The sequence below is a fragment of the Scleropages formosus genome, chromosome 3, assembly GCF_900964775.1.
Source record: "Scleropages formosus chromosome 3, fSclFor1.1, whole genome shotgun sequence".
Taxonomy (NCBI): domain Eukaryota; kingdom Metazoa; phylum Chordata; class Actinopteri; order Osteoglossiformes; family Osteoglossidae; genus Scleropages; species Scleropages formosus.
Window position 1 is genome coordinate 27,386,758 of NC_041808.1, and position 19,413 is coordinate 27,406,170.

General features: G+C 42.1%; 2 protein-coding genes across 4 annotated transcripts; one reads left to right on the top strand and one right to left on the bottom strand.

Annotated features, from left to right (window-relative positions):
* Positions 1–202: 202 nt before the first annotated feature.
* Positions 203–3,415, top strand: ing2 (inhibitor of growth family, member 2). 3 transcript variants are annotated; one of them, XM_018738550.1, is made up of 2 exons: positions 203–982; positions 2,295–3,415. In XM_018738550.1, exons 1-2 carry the CDS (start codon positions 841–843, stop codon positions 2,966–2,968), a joined length of 816 nt encoding a protein of 271 aa, XP_018594066.1. In that variant the 5' UTR covers positions 203–840; the 3' UTR covers positions 2,969–3,415. The 3 variants fall into 3 exon arrangements, 2 of the variants coding, with proteins under 2 accessions (XP_018594066.1, XP_018594067.1); XM_018738551.1 differs by lacking the exon at positions 203–982 and adding an exon at positions 992–1,296; XR_001965451.1 differs by lacking the exon at positions 203–982 and adding an exon at positions 1,802–1,912 and having other exon boundaries at positions 2,295–2,367.
* Positions 3,416–8,381: 4,966 nt separating this feature from the next.
* rwdd (RWD domain containing 4) lies at positions 8,382–15,919 on the bottom strand. The gene is made up of 8 exons (XM_018738369.1): positions 15,785–15,919; positions 12,235–12,315; positions 11,983–12,092; positions 11,555–11,705; positions 11,188–11,299; positions 10,021–10,070; positions 9,836–9,838; positions 8,382–9,232 (listed from the first exon to the last, which is right to left on the bottom strand). Exons 1-8 carry the CDS (start codon positions 15,806–15,808, stop codon positions 9,200–9,202), a joined length of 564 nt encoding a protein of 187 aa, XP_018593885.1. The 5' UTR covers positions 15,809–15,919; the 3' UTR covers positions 8,382–9,199.
* Positions 15,920–19,413: the final 3,494 nt, after the last annotated feature.

Consider the following 19,413-nt stretch of genomic DNA (forward strand, 5'->3'; position numbering starts at 1 on the left):
GTCAACAACTAACGACAAACATTTTAAATATATATAATATATATATATGAGGGTTGCTGCTTGCTAAACTGCCGTAAAAGTGCAGTGTGAACGAACACATAGCACGTTTGTTCTTTATACCGTCTTGAATATACAGTATAATTTGAAATGTAAATATTTGTCTTCCGTCTGTTCCTGCAGAATCTATCATGCGTGAATTAAGCGCACATACATACTTGTCCCCAAGTTTTGTTTTCTCTCACAAATAACAGCTCGACGTTCAGTTTTCTTGTTAAGCATTAAACATGTCCGCCTGTTTAGCGAACTTGCTGCGATGACACGTCAGGGTCGCTGTTTACTGCGGAGCTCATCGTCTCCATGGTTACCGCGATCGGAAAGAGCGCGCGCCGGTGCTGCTCGGCCTCGCTCACGCGTTCGCCGACTTTCCCCTTTTCGACCTTACAACTAAAGCGTACGTCTTTGTACTGTATTAATAAAGGGTTACCCGCACAGTGTGCGTCTGTCGCATTCCCGAAGAATGCCGCCCAGGAGCTCTTTGTAGTCGTGACCTTTGACCCGAGCACTGGGACCCAACCCCCTTCAGAGGAAGCTGCGGGGAAAACGCAAAAACGCGGCGCATTGCCTTATAAGGACCGTGTCCGCGCATGCGCACGAGCGCCAGTTTTGTTTGAAGTGAATTGCAGTTAGTCAGGGGAACTGGGCTGTGCAGCCAGAACCGAATCGGCATCGAAAACAAAACAAAACAAAAGCCACTCAACAGAGTAGTCCTAGATGCGGCTGCCCGGGCCACTTGTCTCCGTCTGCAGGCTTCGTTGACTTGTTGGATGCGGTGCGATCACAATGTTAGGGCATCACTACCCGAGCGTGGAGAAGAGCCAGCTGGTGAGCTATGTGGAGGATTACCTTGAATGTGTAGAGTCGCTGCCTTTGGACATACAGAGGAATGTGTCCCTGCTCCGGGAGATCGACACCAAGTACCAGGGTATGTACCTCGGGCGGCAATCACCTGGCTGGCAGCTAACTGCTCACTTGGTGATCATCATGATGATCCCCACTTATACTTGCAAAAAACCTGAACACGTTCCTTGTTTTAGGATCGAACAGTAGTTTATTAAATAGTGTATTTTTGACTCGAGATCCTTCGGTTCTTAGAAATGCGGGAAGTGTTGTGTCAGCCGCATGTCAGTCGTTGACTGGGTTTCGGTGTTGAGGCGAGCTTCCCAAAGTCGAGTGTGTGACTCCAGGAGGGGGATCAGCCATTTTTTTGGCAACAAATGAGTAGAAAGTCAAATAATAGTGAGTCGCACAAATCAAATGTCCATCTCAAATCTGAAACAACATAAATCTGGGTTGGGTAATAATCTTGCCGTCTCCGTTTCTGTTTGCCACATCGGTCGCTTTCTCTGACAGCTACTAGAAGAAATACCAGCAGCAGAAGAGCACTGAGTGAGAGATGAACTCGTTTTGGCGTGTCGCTTCCTACTAGGAAAACGGCGAAAACAGTGCGCTCCAGTATTGTATGATTTAACATGCTGAAATCATCGTGTCTTGCTGAGCAGCGAAAACGTAAGAGACAGACGGGGATACTGGCTTTTTTTCACGTTGCCAGTTCGACTGCAACGAACTAGAATTGGGTAAACAGCGTTAGGCGACATTATTTTATCAGTAGCCCGTTGGCTGGTTATCGGGACGGTCATTTTTCAACTATATGAGCGCTCCGGGAGAAAAATGTGGACACTTCGAGACAATGGGTTCTCTAACTGTTCCCTTACCGTGGACGTCGATGCGTGTTTCTGTAGGCTGTCCGGTGACGTCACTTCCTTTACGCAAGGCGCACGCTCCGAACGTGGAAGCGGAAGTGGCGCGAAAAAAAAACGTTGTACGTTTTGAAAACGCTCGTTTGGACCCTGAGGTGATGATATATTTCAGTAATAGAAGCGCTGATGTCCAAGTATCAAGAACTTACTTCCACGTTGAATCGAATTAAGTTTGAATGCCCGCTAGAATAGATGCCTAGATTTTGAGCGGTCACCTGTGGTGCTGTAGCAGAGTTGTCCTCATGTACATGTACCTACTACTGGCATTTGTGGGGAAAAAAAGCATTTAAATCATGATATGCCCGTTTTAAAGTCCTAACTCTTAAATAATTACTTGTTGGCATTCTAGTTGTTGTTTGCTGATGGAGTCAGTTTTTGGCTCAGAGAAAGGTGAACAGAAGAGGATTAGGATTTAGTCGAGTTGAGTGTACAGGCTGACAGCTGTCTATAAGGCATATTTTGTTTGTGTTTGACCAGAGGTGCTGAAGGAGGTGGACGATGTGTACGAGAAGTACAAGAAGGAGACGGATGGCAGTCACAGGAAGCGACTGCAGAACCAACTCCAGAGAGCCCTCATCTGCAGCCAGGAGCTGGGGGATGAGAAGATCCACGTGGTGACGCAGATGATGGAGCTAGTGGAGAACCGCGCGCGGCAGATGGACTCCCATGCACACTGCTTCCAGGAGCCTGCGGAGGCAGAGAAGAGCGTGGAGAAGGCCAAGCAGGAGGCACCAGCCCCGGAGCGCTCCTCGGCCCGCAGGCAGCGGCGGCAACGCCACAGCGAGAGCCGCGACTCTTGCTACGGGGCCAACGGCATGGACGATCAGGGAGACGAGCCACCTCCCAGGGAGAAGAAGTCAAAGTCGGCGAAGAAGAAGAAGCGCTCGAAGGCACCCAAACGTGAAGCTTCGCCCGTGGAGTTCACGATCGACCCCAACGAGCCCACCTATTGCCTGTGCGATCAGGTGTCCTACGGTGAGATGATTGGTTGCGACAACGAACAGTGCCCCATCGAGTGGTTCCACTTCTCCTGCGTTGGACTGACTTACAAGCCCAAGGGCAAGTGGTACTGCCCGAAGTGTAGGGGGGACAGTGAAAAGACAATGGACAAAAGCATTGAAAAAACAAAAAAGGATAGGCGGTCAAGGTAGTGGTCTTGCAACGGCATACTCTGACAACAGTCCTGATGATGTGGTGTGTGAATTTGGGTGTGTGATGGCTTTTCTGCTGGTGGTATTGGCATATTGCGAAAGCTCAGCTTCATTCAGTTTAAGCTGTTGTAGCACTTAAAAAGAGAGAACCTGACTTTTGTCAGATGGGTCTACAACACTAGTGCTTTACAGATTTCACCAGATTTATTGTAAAAGGACTCTTTAATGGTGAAATGTCTACTGCCAGTGTCAGACCATTTCCTACTTTCCAGACCTGTTTGTTTATTAAATTAGACATCAGAGACCCAGCTGCTTGAAGTGAGCTCCAAGAGCAAGAGCTATTACTGTACAAGCAATTCTCTGTTTCACCAGGCCTTGTTCAAAATATTTGTGAGAACTTACATTTACAAAACTTAATTTTTTTTATTGTTTTGTAAAGTGGGGAAAATGATTTTTTTTTTTTTTTTTTTTTTGTCTTCCATCCGAGCCAGTGAGCATTTTCACTGTTCAGTATATTTAGAATTTGTTTTGATTGTTCTTGAACCTTGTTTTCAGTATTTTAATAAACGTGCCTGAGAAATCATCTTGGTTCCACTCATTTACTATGTTCAAGTGACTTACTGAGCTTTTAAATTGTTGAGCTGTTCCAATTTTTTTTTTAATTGAACTTAGTTTTGTAGGGTGCTTTTGGGTCACTGTGGTGCTTTTCTACATTTTATTTTTAATAGATCACTCTTCTCAGAGTGACAGAGCAATGTACATATTGCAATACAAATTTACATTTTATTAAGCTAGTGTCTTGTGTTTGTATCATGTTATACATTTATACCTTACAAATGTCAGGTACAGGAAGTTAAGTAGTAGCGCAATTATTCGTAAGTCCACTCACTATACCAGTCAGAAGTGAAATAATATAGCTTAATTTTTTTTTTCATGGGTTAGGTACAGTTTAAAACGCCAGCGTGCAGTGTTTGTTTGTCCAACAAACAGGAGTTTCACATAAAATACAACATGGATGCTAGAACTTTTTTAATTCTTGTTAAACTTTGAAAATATTAACTCGTTTCTACAATCTGCTCATGGTGCTGTATTGTACACAACTGTCATTTCTCCATTAGGTGCCAGTGGAGAATAAAACAGTGTAGGAAAAAAGGGAAGGTGAGTTCCAGTATATTAGAGAATTGTAGGGGGAGAATGATTGATTGAGTTTCATCCTAAATATTGCGTGTCACATGGCGAACTTAAAAAAAAAAATGTTCACGATGATGTTAGCAACCCATTGTTTGCTGACAGGATAGAATAAAAATAAAAAAAAATACCTGTTAATTTGCCAGAGTTTCTGCAAAATTCTTTGATAAATAGATAATAAAACTCTTGGGATGAGTAGCCCTAGTGCTTTTTGTGAGTGTTACATTAGTTTGGCAAATGGCAGAAGAAAATTTGTGATGGTACATCCTTGCACTGTACACACAATCTGCTCTGTCGACTGCACTTTACACAGAAAGTCATACATTTTTATAAATTTCCAGTGTATTGTTGGTTGTCAGAGACGGTTCCTTTTGTACAACCGTTGCCAAGAAGTATTAGGGATTTTGTTTGTGGCTTTTAAGTAAAGCAGCTGTCATCACATTTTAACATCAATAATGATGACTAAGTGGGTAAGACATGACCTCCATAAGTTTTCATATGATAAGTGTAACAAGTTTGTATTTCATAGTACTGAAATGATGTTGATGATGATTGTGTTCTTTCAGTATTTCTGTTACTGTTTAACTCAAAGCCTGCAAGGACAGAAAAAATCAAGTCAGTTTGTAAACATACAAATTGCACATACATAGAAACATTTATATGTGCCCAAATGAATATAAAGTACCACCCTATCCTATGCTATTACTGAAATGCATTTTAAGATATTAACTATATTATTTTTTAGCTTTGTTGGCACTTTTATCCCAAGTCTTTTTCAATTTTACCCACTTATTCAGCTTCTTGTTTTACTGAGAGATGTGGTTAAGGATCTTGCTCACGATACTGGCCGGGCTTCTACATGCAAACGATCCAGTAATTTTCAGATTAAATGTCCAAATCATTAATCTTTACAGATAATAGAACATCTGATAAACAGAGCACCAGTTTTATATTATTCTGTGTATTGCGTATACAATATAAATATGATTTATTGCTGATGTCTGCCTGCTTTTTCTCCACGTCATCTGTCAATACAGCCTTGCCAAAGACATTCAGCCCATGTGAACAATTTCTGGAACATAGTTTGGAAAAGATGATAAATTCCATCTTTGCATGTCTTTTTTTCTGTCCAGTTAGAAACCGCTGTTATTACTGAGATTCACTTACCGTTCAGCAGAAAATGAAATATGACAATCCACTCCTTTAAAGATTTCTATCGAAGTGTGTCGTTAAGGCCTGTTTTTGCATGAATACAATTTGACATGTTAATTATTCATTACTCGAATGAGCCGTGAACAGCTGGCCCACAACTGCAAGCGCACTTCAAAGGGGCTGTGAGATAAATGACTGATGGTGCTCCCAGATTTTGGATTGCTCTACGAGATGTCGACAGACGGCTTCAGCACACAGTCACCGTTCTGCTGTGGGGGAACAGGGACGCAGAGAGCGAAGCTTTGGATCTGCGCGGCCAACAGACGGAGGACCTTGAGTTCAAACATTTCTTCTGGCATCCCTGCTGGGCTTCTGTGCCAGACTGCATTCTCTACGCCAAAGAACCACAATGGCATCCAGTTCCTGATGACAAGGGCCCGATGTGGCTCGTGACAGCAGTCCTTGTGGTCAGTCCAGGCCTCGGCATGGCCACCGGGAGGGATTCTCTCCACCCCAACCCATGGCCTCTGTGAGGCTGACCTGTCTTAATGTATTACCTTCGGGGGCTGTGCTATAGGGAGGTGCATTAACATGTATGATCCTGTGATCAACGTGAACAATCCAATGATCAACGTGATCAGATGCTCAATGTGTGTATCTTAGAGCTGCTGAGATTTTTGATGAATCACTTATCTGGAAGTACAAAATCTGACTTTTGCAGAGATGTTCTGTAGGCTGATGGGAACAGTAGAAACGGGACCCGTGGAGTTGAGCTATGACTCTTCAGTGTTTTTGTCAAAATATGAAAACAAAAGGAAAAATCTGGTAACAGCTAACCAACCAATGTCAACAACCATTTATCCCGAGCAGGGTTGAGGTGAACAGGAGCCTTGCCCAGCAGCATAGGGGAAGGGGACACACCCAGGGTTGGACACCAGTCTGCCACAGGGCACCCCAAGAAGGACTCGAACCCCAGACCCACCAGAGAGCAGGCCCTGGCCAAACCTACTGCGCCACTGCATCCCCCTAAAGTGATATATGAATAGGAAAATAGATAAAAAGTTGCAGGTTGTGAAGGTCTAACTTACAAAGACTTCAGGAGCTTGAGGGAAAAAAGATGCATTTTGAATATTGGGTGGGATTTAGCAGCTCTGACGGACAGAGGGAGATTGTTCCACCACAATAGGGGCAAAACTGAGAACATACAGGCTTTTGAACGTTGTGGATCCCTTGTGAGTTGAACCCAAGTGGGACCAGAAGACCATAAGTACAAGAGCACAGCACTCTCGCTGGGGCATAAGGAATGATCAGGTTCTGTGGGTATCAGAATATAAAGGTGGCTCAAACCCCAGACCCACCACACAGCGGGCACAAGCCAAATCCACCGCGCTACCAGGCCCCCCTCTGGTCACAACGATATGATTAAATTTTTGCACAGTTTCCTCTGAGGTCATCTGTTTATACATCAATTCAGATTGAGTAACTTGGTGTGCAGGAGCAGGATTAGAACCCAAGACCTTCAGAGTGGAAACTACAGGCATTATTCTTTCTGCACACTTAAGCCATCAATTCATTTATCCAGCTCCGAAACCATGAAGTTGAGGCTGTAAAACCATTCGTGTTGAGACCCCCTGGTCCTGACACCTTGGACCTTAATTGATCAGATAGATCCACATTAGAGCAAGAAACTGTGAAGCTGCTGTATATGAGAATTAAAACAGTTGACTATTTTTAAGGTGTTACCACATTGCTCTAATTTGATGGTGTTAACATCTACTGTAAAATTAGTAAAATTTGCACTGAATGTTAATCCCAATCTGGGATATGAGGAATGAACTACCACAATCATTGGTGACGAGGAGTCACTGAAATATCCAGAAGCTTTTTTGGAAGTGTTAAATTTGGGAACAGGTGGCATAGTGGTTAGAACTACAACTTTTTGATTTGGAGACCTTTTGATTTGAGCAAGCTACGTCTCATGAGCTGATTCAGTAAAAATTACCATGCTTCGTAAAAGGGTACATAAATGTAGGTATCTCAATACTGCAAGCGGGGGCACGATGGTGTGGTGGCGCAGCGGGCTTGGCTGGGTCCTGCTCTTTGGGGGTTTGAGTCCTACTTGAGGTGCCTTGCGATGGACTGGCGTCCTGTCCCGTCCCGGGCGTGTCCCCTCCCCCTCCAGCCTTACGCCCTGTGTCGCCGGGTTAGGCTCCAGTTTGCCACGACCCTGCTTGGGACAAGTGGTTTCAGCCTGTGTGTGTTAACACTGCAAGTTGCTTTGCAGAAAATCATCTCTTTAAGCTTGTAAAGGAGAGAATAAAAAGTACATTTGATTTATATGCTTATGTTAATAATAGATTAGGAAGAAGGAGCAATTTATTTTGAGTGGAGCCTTGGCGAAATAAACAGCAGTTATAATGAATTATAATAAGAGATCTTTGTTTAGTAAGTAAAGAAATAAACTGGCACCTCTTTGGTGCAGAAAGGGCAAACAAAAGAAGTCCTGAAGAGACTTCTGGTCCTAATTATATTCATAAATTGAGAAGTCGGTATAATTGTACTACTGAAGACAAGAACAGATTACATTGTCTTGCACTGACAAAAACAGAACATTTTAGCACATTTAGGTGTGCTGTGTATCAGCTCTGGCATATAGGAGTATTTTCCTGAAGGCAAATAATGTTCACACATATTTCAGATGTTGATATGGCTTATATTTACAATTTTTTACATTAACCTTTATTCATTTAACTGATGCTTTTCTCCAAAATGCCTTAGTCTTAAGCTGCTTACAGTGATTATACCCTTTTATACAGCTGGGTAACTTTTACTGTATCAATTTAGAGTAAGTAAGACTCTTGCTCGAGGGCACTTCAACAGAAGAGGGGATTTGAACCCAGGTCATTCATGCCCAAATGCAACAGCTCTAACTGCTTTTGTTATTTGGTATTGAAATAACGGCATCAGTCAATGCATTTTCTTTATTAAAATCACAAAGCATATAAAATACTTTACATATATGCAAATTGTGTAGAAATTTGCATTGACAAAAAAATGTTTTTTAAATTAAAAAAACACCTCTAAAGATGCTCAGTTGGGGTAAAAGACTGGTCTTACCATTAGCGCAAACAGCAAAATTCGCTGAAATCAGTGAAACCTGCCTTATGGTAACACACTGTACCACACAGATAATGTGGAAACTTGTATTAACAGCCACAGTACAGAATGTGTCACACTGCCCATACAGTCAAAGGAAACAAGTCATAATGCCTTTTCTTTTTTCCTTGAACAGTTGTAAAACATGGTACATATATAATGGGGCTGGAGAACACATCCTTTCCCTGGCTCCTTTACCAATCTGTCCCTTAATGTATTTGGCAAACATCTTAAAAATAACTATTTGTATTAATTACGCCTGAGTAAATATGTTGAAAAGGAGAAACACAAAGAACATGACCTTGTGCTGCCAACGCAGTCTAATACCTGTTAACTCTGACTGCAAACAGCCAAAGAAAATCATATGTGTGTATCTAAGCTTGTAGTCTCCTCTTTGCCAAAACACACTTTGAAGCACACTGTTACACAAGTCACAGTCACCACAGCAGTCCAGAGCAAAAACTACTACGAGGAGGTGTTGGTGGAGCAAAGAAGAACAACAGTGACAGCGCACAGACTCACTCTGATATGAAATTTAAAAAAGTTATACATCGCAGAGATGTTGATTCTTACCCAGAGCCTCTATTATTTCATAATATTAAAAACAAGTAAACCATAACTGTGCGCATAATGGCCTCTGTGGCATCTGAAGAAAAGCATCTGGAGGTGGTCTGTGTGAGGTCAGGCAAGTTCATTGCACTACAACGTGAATCCACTGGACGAATCCTCCGCCCTCTAGTCGTCCTCTTTGCCACCTGTCTTGCTTAGCTGTGCAGGGGACACGCATTATGAGAATAATACACGATTAAGATGCAAATAGGAAAGCCAAAGTGAGTGCTGACAAGCACACAAATATTCTAGCTTCTCCGTTATGCTTTAAGTGTGCTAACGTCCAGGACTGATAAGCTTTAGCAGCCACATTGTTTGAAATTTTTTTTCTGTAAAGAGAACTTCTGAAACGCTACTGCATCACTGCTCTTGGACTGTGGGTTCAGATGTGGGTTAGAATCCAGCTCAGTCTGTGCACAGTTTTGCATGTTCCTTCCGTGTTTCTGTGGTTTTCTTCCAGGTGCTCTGCTTTCCTCTCACAGTCAACAGTCAAGGGGACTGGTCACTCTACAGTGTAAGCGAATGTGTGTACGATTGTTCCTTCCAGTGTGTACCCTGCCTCACACCCTATGCATCCAAGATTGACCACCATGACCCAGTACTGGACAAGTGCTTAATGAAGAGATAGATAAATTCTTCAGTATGCTAGTGTGTCTTTGCCATGCATATTTTACTAAACATCGTTACCCTGCAAATAAACAGTTCCATTAGGTTCATAATAGAAAAAAAATTGATGACACTTAAGGTCTCAGAACAACTTACGTGCTATATGATGTTATTTCCCAGTAGGTTGTTCACATCATTACCAGGGGTTGTTGACAAGAAAGAGACAAATAAGTGATCCATCATTAATACCGTGACTATGAAAATGAAGCCACAAAACAATCACTACCTGTTATTTTAAAATAGAATGAATTTATCAATACGGAAGATCAAAATGTCTTTACCTTGATAACATCAACCCAGTTCCAGCCTCTGGGAAGTTCTCCCTTGTTATCTGTTGGTTAAATCACAGGATCTACCGTTAACTGAAGCCCTAACTTCACAAAAATATCACAAAAGAAATCCATCTAATCACACACAGAGTCTAATACAAGCTGTTTCACATAGTAGAGGGGGGCGCGGTGACACAGCAGGTTGCCTGGGTCCTACTCTCTGACAGGTCTGGGGTTTGAGTCCCGCTTGGGGTGCATTGTGGCGGACTGGCGTCCCATCCTAGGTGTGTCCCCTCCCCCTCCAACCTTGCGCCCTGTGTTGCCGGGTTAGGCTCCGGTTCACCATGACCCCGCTGGGACAAGCGGTTTCAGACAACGTGTGTGTGTGTGTGTGTGTGTGTGTGTGTGTGTGTTTGTACGTACATAGTAGAGCAATATATATTTTTTAAAATTCTTTTTAAATTTTATTAAGATATTAACAAAATTTCACATTACTATTAATATCTGTCATCATTAAGAAATTGCAATATTACAAAGGTTGAATGATGTCATTATCAAGGTATGTAATTCGGTTTCAACCATATTTTGCGTGTTTGCTTGTATCATTCTCTAGGTTTGCAACTTAAAAGCTGTGTGTAAAAAGACAAAAATCTGACCCATTAAAAAAAAAAAAAAAAACAAACTTTAGAAATGCAAAGTTATTTATTTTTAATCTCAGGTAAACAGTACAGTGATAAGAGCTGCTGCCTTCAGACTCAGAGGTTTTAGGTTCGAATCCTGCACTTGCTGTAGTACCTTTGACCAAAGTACCAACTTTAAAATGCCACAGTAAAAATTACCCAGCTGTGTAAATGGGGTAAATCATTGCAAGTAGCTTAACACAATCAGTCATTTTGGAGAAAAAAGTGTCAGCTAAACAAATTAAGGAACTCTAGTGGTATTCCAGACACAAAGGAATACAATACAAAGGAAGACAATTAAGGAGAACAGTTTCTTTTCTACAAATTTATGTGGCATTTTAAAAATAAAAAATAATCACTTGCAGAAAAATACTTCAAGACAAAAGGTACTTTTCTTAGATTACAATGTGGTATTATGGCTTCCTGAATAGAACTCTTGGAAATAGCCAATCACAGCAGGCGGTCAATATTTCAAAAAGAACATGAATCGTGTTCTGACCTGTTCTCCCTGTCATTTTCCTCTTCTGAGCCTTGGTCAGCTGCTCCTTCTTCTCTTTTTTCTTTATGGTGGAGTTCAAGTTTGAAGTTTCGCTGCCGGGCGTTGTCAGTGTCTAGAGAAAAAGTTGATATTTTTTAACAAAAACCTCTGGCCCTTTTGTGTTAACTTGTGGAGCGTCATTCACATTTGCACATTTCGGAGTGCGGAGCCTTAAGGGTCAAACGCTAACTTCTAATTCAATCAACTCACACGACTGCATCAGGCTTATGATGAAATGTCCTGTACGGCAATGAAGATGATGCTTCGTTAATCAATTTTGCCACTTTATATCACTCAACCAGAGATGTGAAATTTTAAAAGCACTAACCAGTGTCATGCTCACTGGCTGGTGGTTCTCCATAAGTGTTTCCTGGTTTTCCTTGGCCCATTCAAACAGTGTGTATGTCATTGCAGTCCCAAGGTTAGCCTCAACTTGCTCTTCCAGCTTAGAAATTATTATTTGCTTTATCCCTGGAGATCTAGAATATAGATAAGGACAGTGAACAAAAAGGGTGATGAAACATTTTAAAATGAAAATGTACATATTTGCACAGACAACATTAACTGTGCTGCTTAATGGACAAAGTAATATGTTATTAATTTAAACAGCTGGATATGTTTATTGAAGCAATTCAGATTAGGTACCTTTCTGAAGGGTACAACAGCAGGGCCCCTTCCAGGAACTTGAACTGCCAACCTTTCGGTCACAAGCCCAGCTCCTTAACCACTATGCTACCTGCTGCTCTGTGTACTTACATTCTGTTGTTGAAAAAGGCATCTAGAGATATATGAGGTGCAGTTTCGGGATATGATTCTGGCCAGGAAATTTCTAATAGGAACGCTTTAGAGTCCTCATGATTTCCTACCTGAAAGACAAGAATTTCTTTAGGAGCAATGCAGCGTTGTGGAAATCTCATCCAAGGTAACAGAAGTACAGCAAAAGAAGCGTGTTGTAGAGATAACGACGAACAAAAGCAATGAGTTAAAGGGCAAAACCAAATGACTCACTCTATACTGAAAAGAAACTTGACTTAGCTCTTTGAAGCAATCGTCTCCTTCATAAATGGATCGAAGAGCCTCCAGCTCCATCTGCAACGTCAAAAAGACAGTGATGTGGTCATATTAACGGCTGGCTGTGACCTGCCCAAAATTCAGGACCGAAAGCATAAGGGGGAGATCGCCGAACCTTCCCACACCAGCATTTTTTCCACAGATTCTGCTCTGGGAAGTGATACAGGACAATCATGAATGACACAACAAGGCCAAAAAAAAAAAAAAAAAAAAAAAAAAAAAAAGCCATTTTCCATCAAGCAGCAACCCTGATCAAACTCTGAAGGGGACATCATAATCCATGTCCACAATGAACATTTAACAACTGAAATCTGAACTGGTTCATACACATTACTGCAAATAATTTACTGTTTGTATGTTATTCATTTTTTGACCTTCTGCAAAATTTGTTACTACATGGCAGTGGTTCCCAAAACTGTTTTGTTGGCACCCCAGAATATAATCTTGCCTTGGCGAGCCTAAATACTAGTATCCACAGCATTAATAGGCAACTATTTTGATCTGTAGTGTTTATTCATAGTTTTACTGAATTAATTGCTGACACTTAAGGGTTTCACAGTGGCTGCCATGAGGCTTCATTATTTTGTGGGCGAGCACCTCTGTGACAGGTAAAATTACAGCACCATCTGTAACACTGTATTGACAAAAGAGTGCTGCTTCACAGCAGACTCCTCACTAGCCTGCTTGACACATGATTATTGGTCTTGAATGAACTCAGACATAATTACAATAAGCATGTATGGATGCTATATTATCTACAACTTTTCTACTTTAGGTACTATTTCAATATTCCTGCATACTCAGTGAAGTCATGCCCTTACAGACACAAATTTCTTTTATATCATTATTATTTTTTGATAACATTTTCCCTATATGACAAGACCCCCACTAAATCACAGGATTCTACTCTCCTCTCAGTCAGTTTGGGAGCAAAGGAACGGCACTAAGATGGTTTGAGTCCTACTTATCTGTCAGATCCCATCAAGTGGTTTGGCGGAGCACTCGTTCTTCTCCTCTGCCTCTCTCAACCGGTGTCCCGCTGGGCTCGGTACTAGGTCCTCTTCTCTTCTCGATCTATACCTCCTCCCTCAGCCCAGTCAGCCTCCCATGGATTCAAATACCACTACTATGCTGATGATACCCAGCTCTTCCTCTCCTTTCCCCCTGGAGCATCAGACATTTCCCCACACATTGCTGCCTGCCTGTCAGACATCTCTGTATGGATGTCTGATCGCAACCTCCATCTCAACCTCTCCAAAACAGAGATTCTTCACCTCCAGGCTGGCCTGTCCTCCTGTCAGTATCTATCCATCAAACTGGACAACTCACTCATTTTGCATCTCCTTGGCTAAGAGTCCGGGAGTGATGATTGACTCAAGTCTGTCTTTCTCTCAATACATCGAAGCCACAACCTGGACCTGCAGATACATCCTGCATAACATACGCAGGATCTGTCCTTATCTCACAACTGACTCTGCCCAACTACTTGTCCAGGCCATGGCAACATCCCATCTGGCCTACTGCAACTCTCTCCTGTGTGGCCTTCCTGCTACTGCCATCAAACCGTTGCAGCTGATAGAGAATGCTGCTGCACGAGTTGTGTTTGATTTGCCAAAGCGTTCCCATGCATCTCCTCTACTCATTTCTCTGCACTGGCTACCTATAGCTGCCCGGATCAAATTGAGATCCTGGTCATTGTTTACAAATGCATTAACAGAACTGCTCCCAGCTATTTACAAGACTTGATCAACCGCTACACCCCAACCAGACCCCTTCGCTCATCTACTTCTGCCCGCTTGGTGGTCCTGCGCACGAAAGGTAAAGCATGGACGTTGTCAGTTCTGTTTCTGCTGTGGTGGAATGACCTCCCACTCACACTCTGAACTGCTGAAACTCTGTCCACATTTAAGAAGGGTCTGAAAACTCACCTCTTCTGGACTCACTTCACCCATGATCTCTCAAGCTCATGTAAGTTGTAAATGTTCATGCACCATAACTTTATGAACATGCCCAGATAAGCATTTACACGGCCACTACTCCTGCATTGTACGCAAATGTTTGTGTACCTTAAAAAAAATATCTTTGTAGGAAGGTGATCAGGAATCATCTGTTCTGAGTTTTATGCACCTACTTGTGCAATGAACATCGGTGCATAAAGCAGAAAGAAACAAACTAAGTTTACTTAAGTATCACACGTCTGCAACTGTGTCTCTCTTTCTCCTAATGTAATGCACAAGTTGTATTTTCTATGAGATGTACGCCGCTTTGGAGAAAAGCATCTGCTAAATGAATAAATGTAAATGTTACAGCCGAGGAGGCTGGCCAGCCATCATACTAGCACCCCATGGACTGAAGCTGATCGCCTGCAATGATGAACTAGACAAAGCTTTGTTAACTGGAATATCAAGTTAACACTCAGCTACAATATTATTATTAGGTGTAAATTGAGTCATAAGTCTTTTTTAATTGAGAATGTGCAGGAGGGGTGGGCAGCCACCGGAACTTGGACTCCTAGAGGTATTCCCCCTAACCCGACTTCCAGTTGAGAGTTTTTTGTTCCTTTCCTCCATGGCTAGTAGGCATACTCATAGCTTTAATAACTCTGTAGATATTGCAGTAATTTAATATATAGTCAACCATCTATTTGTCGACTTATCTTATGCCTTTGTTCAGTGCTCTGTGTCACTGTGTGAGAACAGCACTCTATAAAAATAAACTGATTTGAATTGAGTTGAGAGCATCCCATGACCCTCAGGAATACTGCGTAGGGTTGTGAACCATTGCTGTCATATGGTTATGAACCACCCTGCTGCTGTTCTGCATGTTGTGCAGGTCTAAAGGAGCATCCACCATGGAAGGTTGCCATTAAGTATGAACACAGATGGCCATAAAGGTCTTACAGTCCTTCTTGGCTGGTGACGGACTGTTTCACCTGTGTCATTCATTGAGCACCAAAGCAGCAGGTCACCCTTGGCTTGGAAAGGGAAGGCGGAGTAGGAATGAGGGCAACTTTTAAGAACCTAAAGGAAGTTTTCCCCCATTCATTCACCTCCGTTTATGTCTTATTGCGGCAGAAAGTTTAACTTCTAATTAGAACCCCTCATGATATGAACGCAGGAAGAGCAGCAACGAGGAACATTCCAAACCAGGCGTGAGCTAATCCACTTACTTAGTATAGCTCATCATCACATGTGATTGAATGAATCATCATGCATCCATAATTTTTTAGGGACATAGTCTATCTATGTTACAGCCAGCAGTAAATTATGTAATGAACACATCGCCACGTGTATAGTAACTATTTGCACAGTGGGAAGTGTTTACAAGACGAAGCTAGTCGACAGCCATCCAGTGATGACAGACTCAGTCAGGACAAAACCCGCAAACCTGCCTGCTGCTCACAGACTTACCGACATGATATTAATAATTAAACTTCTCAGGCTTGTCGTATATGCCAAGTTAAAAAAAATGTTCCTCATAGTCATACCTCTTGATCTTCATTAGCAGTCATTGTCTCGCTTTCAGGAACATTCACAGAGAAAAGACTTTAATTCCAAAGCCACACCATGAGTACGTCTGCTGAGAAGAGCAGTAAGAGTTACTGCAGCCACAAATGAGCGCTCGGGGTTGCGGTTGAACCTTGACCCTTCCGCTTTGACCTTTTTACGTCATGATCACTGTTTTTGTCGCGATACTTTACATATTCGCGAGGGTTATAAATAATATCTTCAAAAATCCGCGTGCGCGCAGAAAATATAGTTCAGCCGAATATGTCTTTACGGTGCTTGTAAAGAATTTATTCCCATGCTGGAGGTCGCTAGCTGTACATTAACGAAATCTGAGTTAGATTAATCTCAAAGAATATCATCATCATGTCTTCGTTAATAAATAACACACACACACAGAAATACTAATCATTAGTCTAACTAATGACGTTCATATTTTTGTTCTGTTGCATCTACTTTTTCCACACTGTTTCTGACATATAATTTCAAATATCTTTCATATTGCGTTTTTGTTTTTGCATAAAGTATATTATTAGCTTTTAGATATTAAGCTCATGTGCTGAAGACGATCAGTCAGATCTACATTTTCTACCTGTCTACGTCATTTCCGTCTGTGTTTTCATTAAAGACCGGATGGTCTTTCGTTATAATTTATTTTTTTAAAATATCAATTACATTTTCATTCAGTGTTTTGTTTTATTTTTAATACCATGGAATATTGGCCCTTTAACTTCCACAACAGATAATAATTCTGTTTGAACAGCATTGCTGCTTGTATCAGACACAGATAGACACCTGGTGTCTGAAGCCCAAGGGCTGTACAATGTGCTGTCCATCAAGTGGTGTCAGTCCAGCCTCTTTCTGGCTAAATCTCGTGTAGTCACGGCACGTTTTCCAGAACCGCTTGTCTTATACGGGGTCACGGGGAACCGGAGCCAACCCGGTAACACAGGGCGTAAGGCCGGAGGGGGAGGGGACACACCCAGGACGGGACACCAGTCCGCCGCAAGGCACCCCAAGCAGGACTTGAACCCCAGACCTACTGGAGAGCAGGACTGTGGTCCAACCCACTGCGCCACCGCACCCCCTAAATCTTGTGTAATAACATATAAATTACCCTTGGAATAATGACTGCTACCCTAAAAAGGCCTCAATCTTGACATCATCTAATCTCAAACATTTGTTAGTAACTACACGCGAACTCTAACAGTCTGCTGCCCATGTGCTCGGCACAGTGAAAGACACAGGCAGTGATCTTGTGAACTTTATTGCTTTATGTCATAACCATTATTGAGTTGAACTGAAGACTTTATTTTCATTGTACTGCTGCACAATACAACAAAATTATAGTGGTATTCCCTGAGTTCTTTAGACAACAATATAACAAACAAACACATGCATGCACGCTTTCAGGGGGAGCCGGAGCCTACCCGGTAACACAGGGTGTAAGGCTGGGGGGGACACACCCAGGATGGGACACCAATCCGTCGCAAGGCACCCCAAGCGGGACTCAAACCCCAGACCCACCGGAGAGCAGGACTGCGGTCCAACCCACTGCGCCACTGCACCCCCCACATAAAACACGCACATTGTGTGAAAGTGGTTGTTCCATGTGGGGTCACAGTGAGCCAGAGCCTAACCCGGCAGCATAGGGTGTAGGGCTGGGGTGAGAGGGGACACACCCAGGATGGGACGTCAGTCTGTCACAAGGCACCCCAGGTGGGACTCGAACCCCAGGCCCCCTGGAGAGCAGGACCCAGTCAAACCCACTGCACCACAGGGCCCCCCCCAAAACACAAGCACTTAAGTATAAAAATAGAAAATTAAAACACTTAGGTATAAAATAGAAAACTAAACAATTGAAACAAAATATAGTAGACCAGTAAGGCAGCGGGACAGACAATAAAAAAAAAATTAAAATACACACACACACACACACACACACACACACACACACACACACACATTTTCCGAACCGCTTGTCCCATACGCGGTCGCGGGGAGCCGGAGCCTACCCGGCAACACAGGGCGATTAAAATAAATACACACACACACACATTTTCTGAACCGCTCGTCCCATAAATAAATAAAATAAAAGTCAAGTATTAATATGCGTGTATAGTTGAATGTATTATGTGAGTATTTGGGGGGTAAAAAAAAATCTTGTAGAGAATAATTGTATTGTAGAGAATAATCAAAATGTCTTCTAAAAATGTTGAAAAGAAAGTGCAAAACACACTGAGAAAGGCTGTAACGGCAGGCAAAGATACTTTAACAAGAGCAATATATAACACTGAAACATGTTGCAAAAAAAATTTTTGTAAGGGGACCAACTGCTTTTATCCATAAGAAAGAAAATTAATTCAATCTCCTCAACAAAAATTTGCCAAATGGTGATTTCATGGAAAATATTGAAACTGATTTATAAGGGATGGGTGGAGATTTCCTTCACATAAGGACTGTAATTTGTTCCTCAAAATGTTATAAAGCTTGTAAACTAATTTCTTCTAAAATGAGTTCTTAACCACCATTGATTTAAACAGGAATAATAAACAACGCATTTGTAAGTCATGAAAGATTTGGAAATTTTTTTAACCAGAGATGCAAAATTCTTGCTTTGTCAACACTGCTTAAACGAAAGTCTTGAATATCAGAACGCTAAAGAAAAATTCAAAGAAAGAAATTCCTGTAATCACTCATCATCCCTCCTCAAAGAATCATAACTTGTGATTATCCATCCATCCATTATAAGCAATTGTTTGTCTATTGCGGAATCATGGTGGTCCAGAGCCTATCCTGGAAGCATAGTGCTATGTCGGCGCACAGAACCTGTTGGTGTTTGCAACGCTGTTTTGTGCTTGTGTTTTGTAACACTGCGTCCATGTTTTTAGACTGTGGGAGGAAATCAGAGCACCCACAGCAACCCTAGAACCCACAGCCCAGGAGAAGTGAGGCCCCAGTGATAGCCGCTGCTCCCTGTGGTGTCACAATTAATGAAGAGTAATAAAATTTAAGACACAAAACCATTTTTTATGATATTGCCTTTAAGGAAAAGTCTCTCTGTTTTAAAACAATGTTTCAGAATGATAAGTAAGGCCTGTCTTTGAATATTTGCCCTTTCAATGTCTTTCAGCATAATCTTTATAACTTAGAGTTTTCTTCTAGGTCTTACCAATACAATTGATTATTCTTGTGCACTATGACTACAAAATCTCTCAATAAATATTGTGTTTATTTCAAAGAGTCTGAAATATAGAATATTATCATTATATTGTATCCTGTTATTATTTTTCAAGGGGGTGTGGTGATGCAGTGGGTTTGACCGGGTCCTGCTCTCCAGTGGGTCTGGGGTTTGAGTCCTGCTTGGGGTGTCTTGTGATGGACTGCCATCCGTCCTGGGTGTGCCCTCCTCCTCCAGCAAGGCTGCCCTGTGTTGCCAGGTTAGGCTCCGGCTTACTGCGACCCCACTTGGGACGAGCGGTTTCAGACTCTGTGTGTGTGTGTGTGTGTGTGTGTATTATTAATTTTAAACCAACATTTCACGTCGATAATGTTTAGTGGAAAAGGTTGGCAATGGGCCAGAAATGCAGTCACACTTTTTATAATCTTC

Coding starts and splice junctions, on each gene's coding strand:
- ing2 (XM_018738550.1), top strand. CDS start 841: ATGTTAGGGCATCACTACCCGAGCGTGGAGAAGAGCCAGCTGGTGAGC. Junction 983..2,294: donor GATCGACACCAAGTACCAGG/GTATGTACCTCG, acceptor GTGTTTGACCAG/AGGTGCTGAAGGAGGTGGAC.
- rwdd (XM_018738369.1), bottom strand. CDS start 15,808: ATGACTGCTAATGAAGATCAAGAG. Junction 12,093..12,234: donor AAGTTTCTTTTCAGTATAGA/GTGAGTCATTTG, acceptor CTTGTCTTTCAG/GTAGGAAATCATGAGGACTC. Junction 11,300..11,554: donor AGCCAGTGAGCATGACACTG/GTTAGTGCTTTT, acceptor CTTTTTCTCTAG/ACACTGACAACGCCCGGCAG.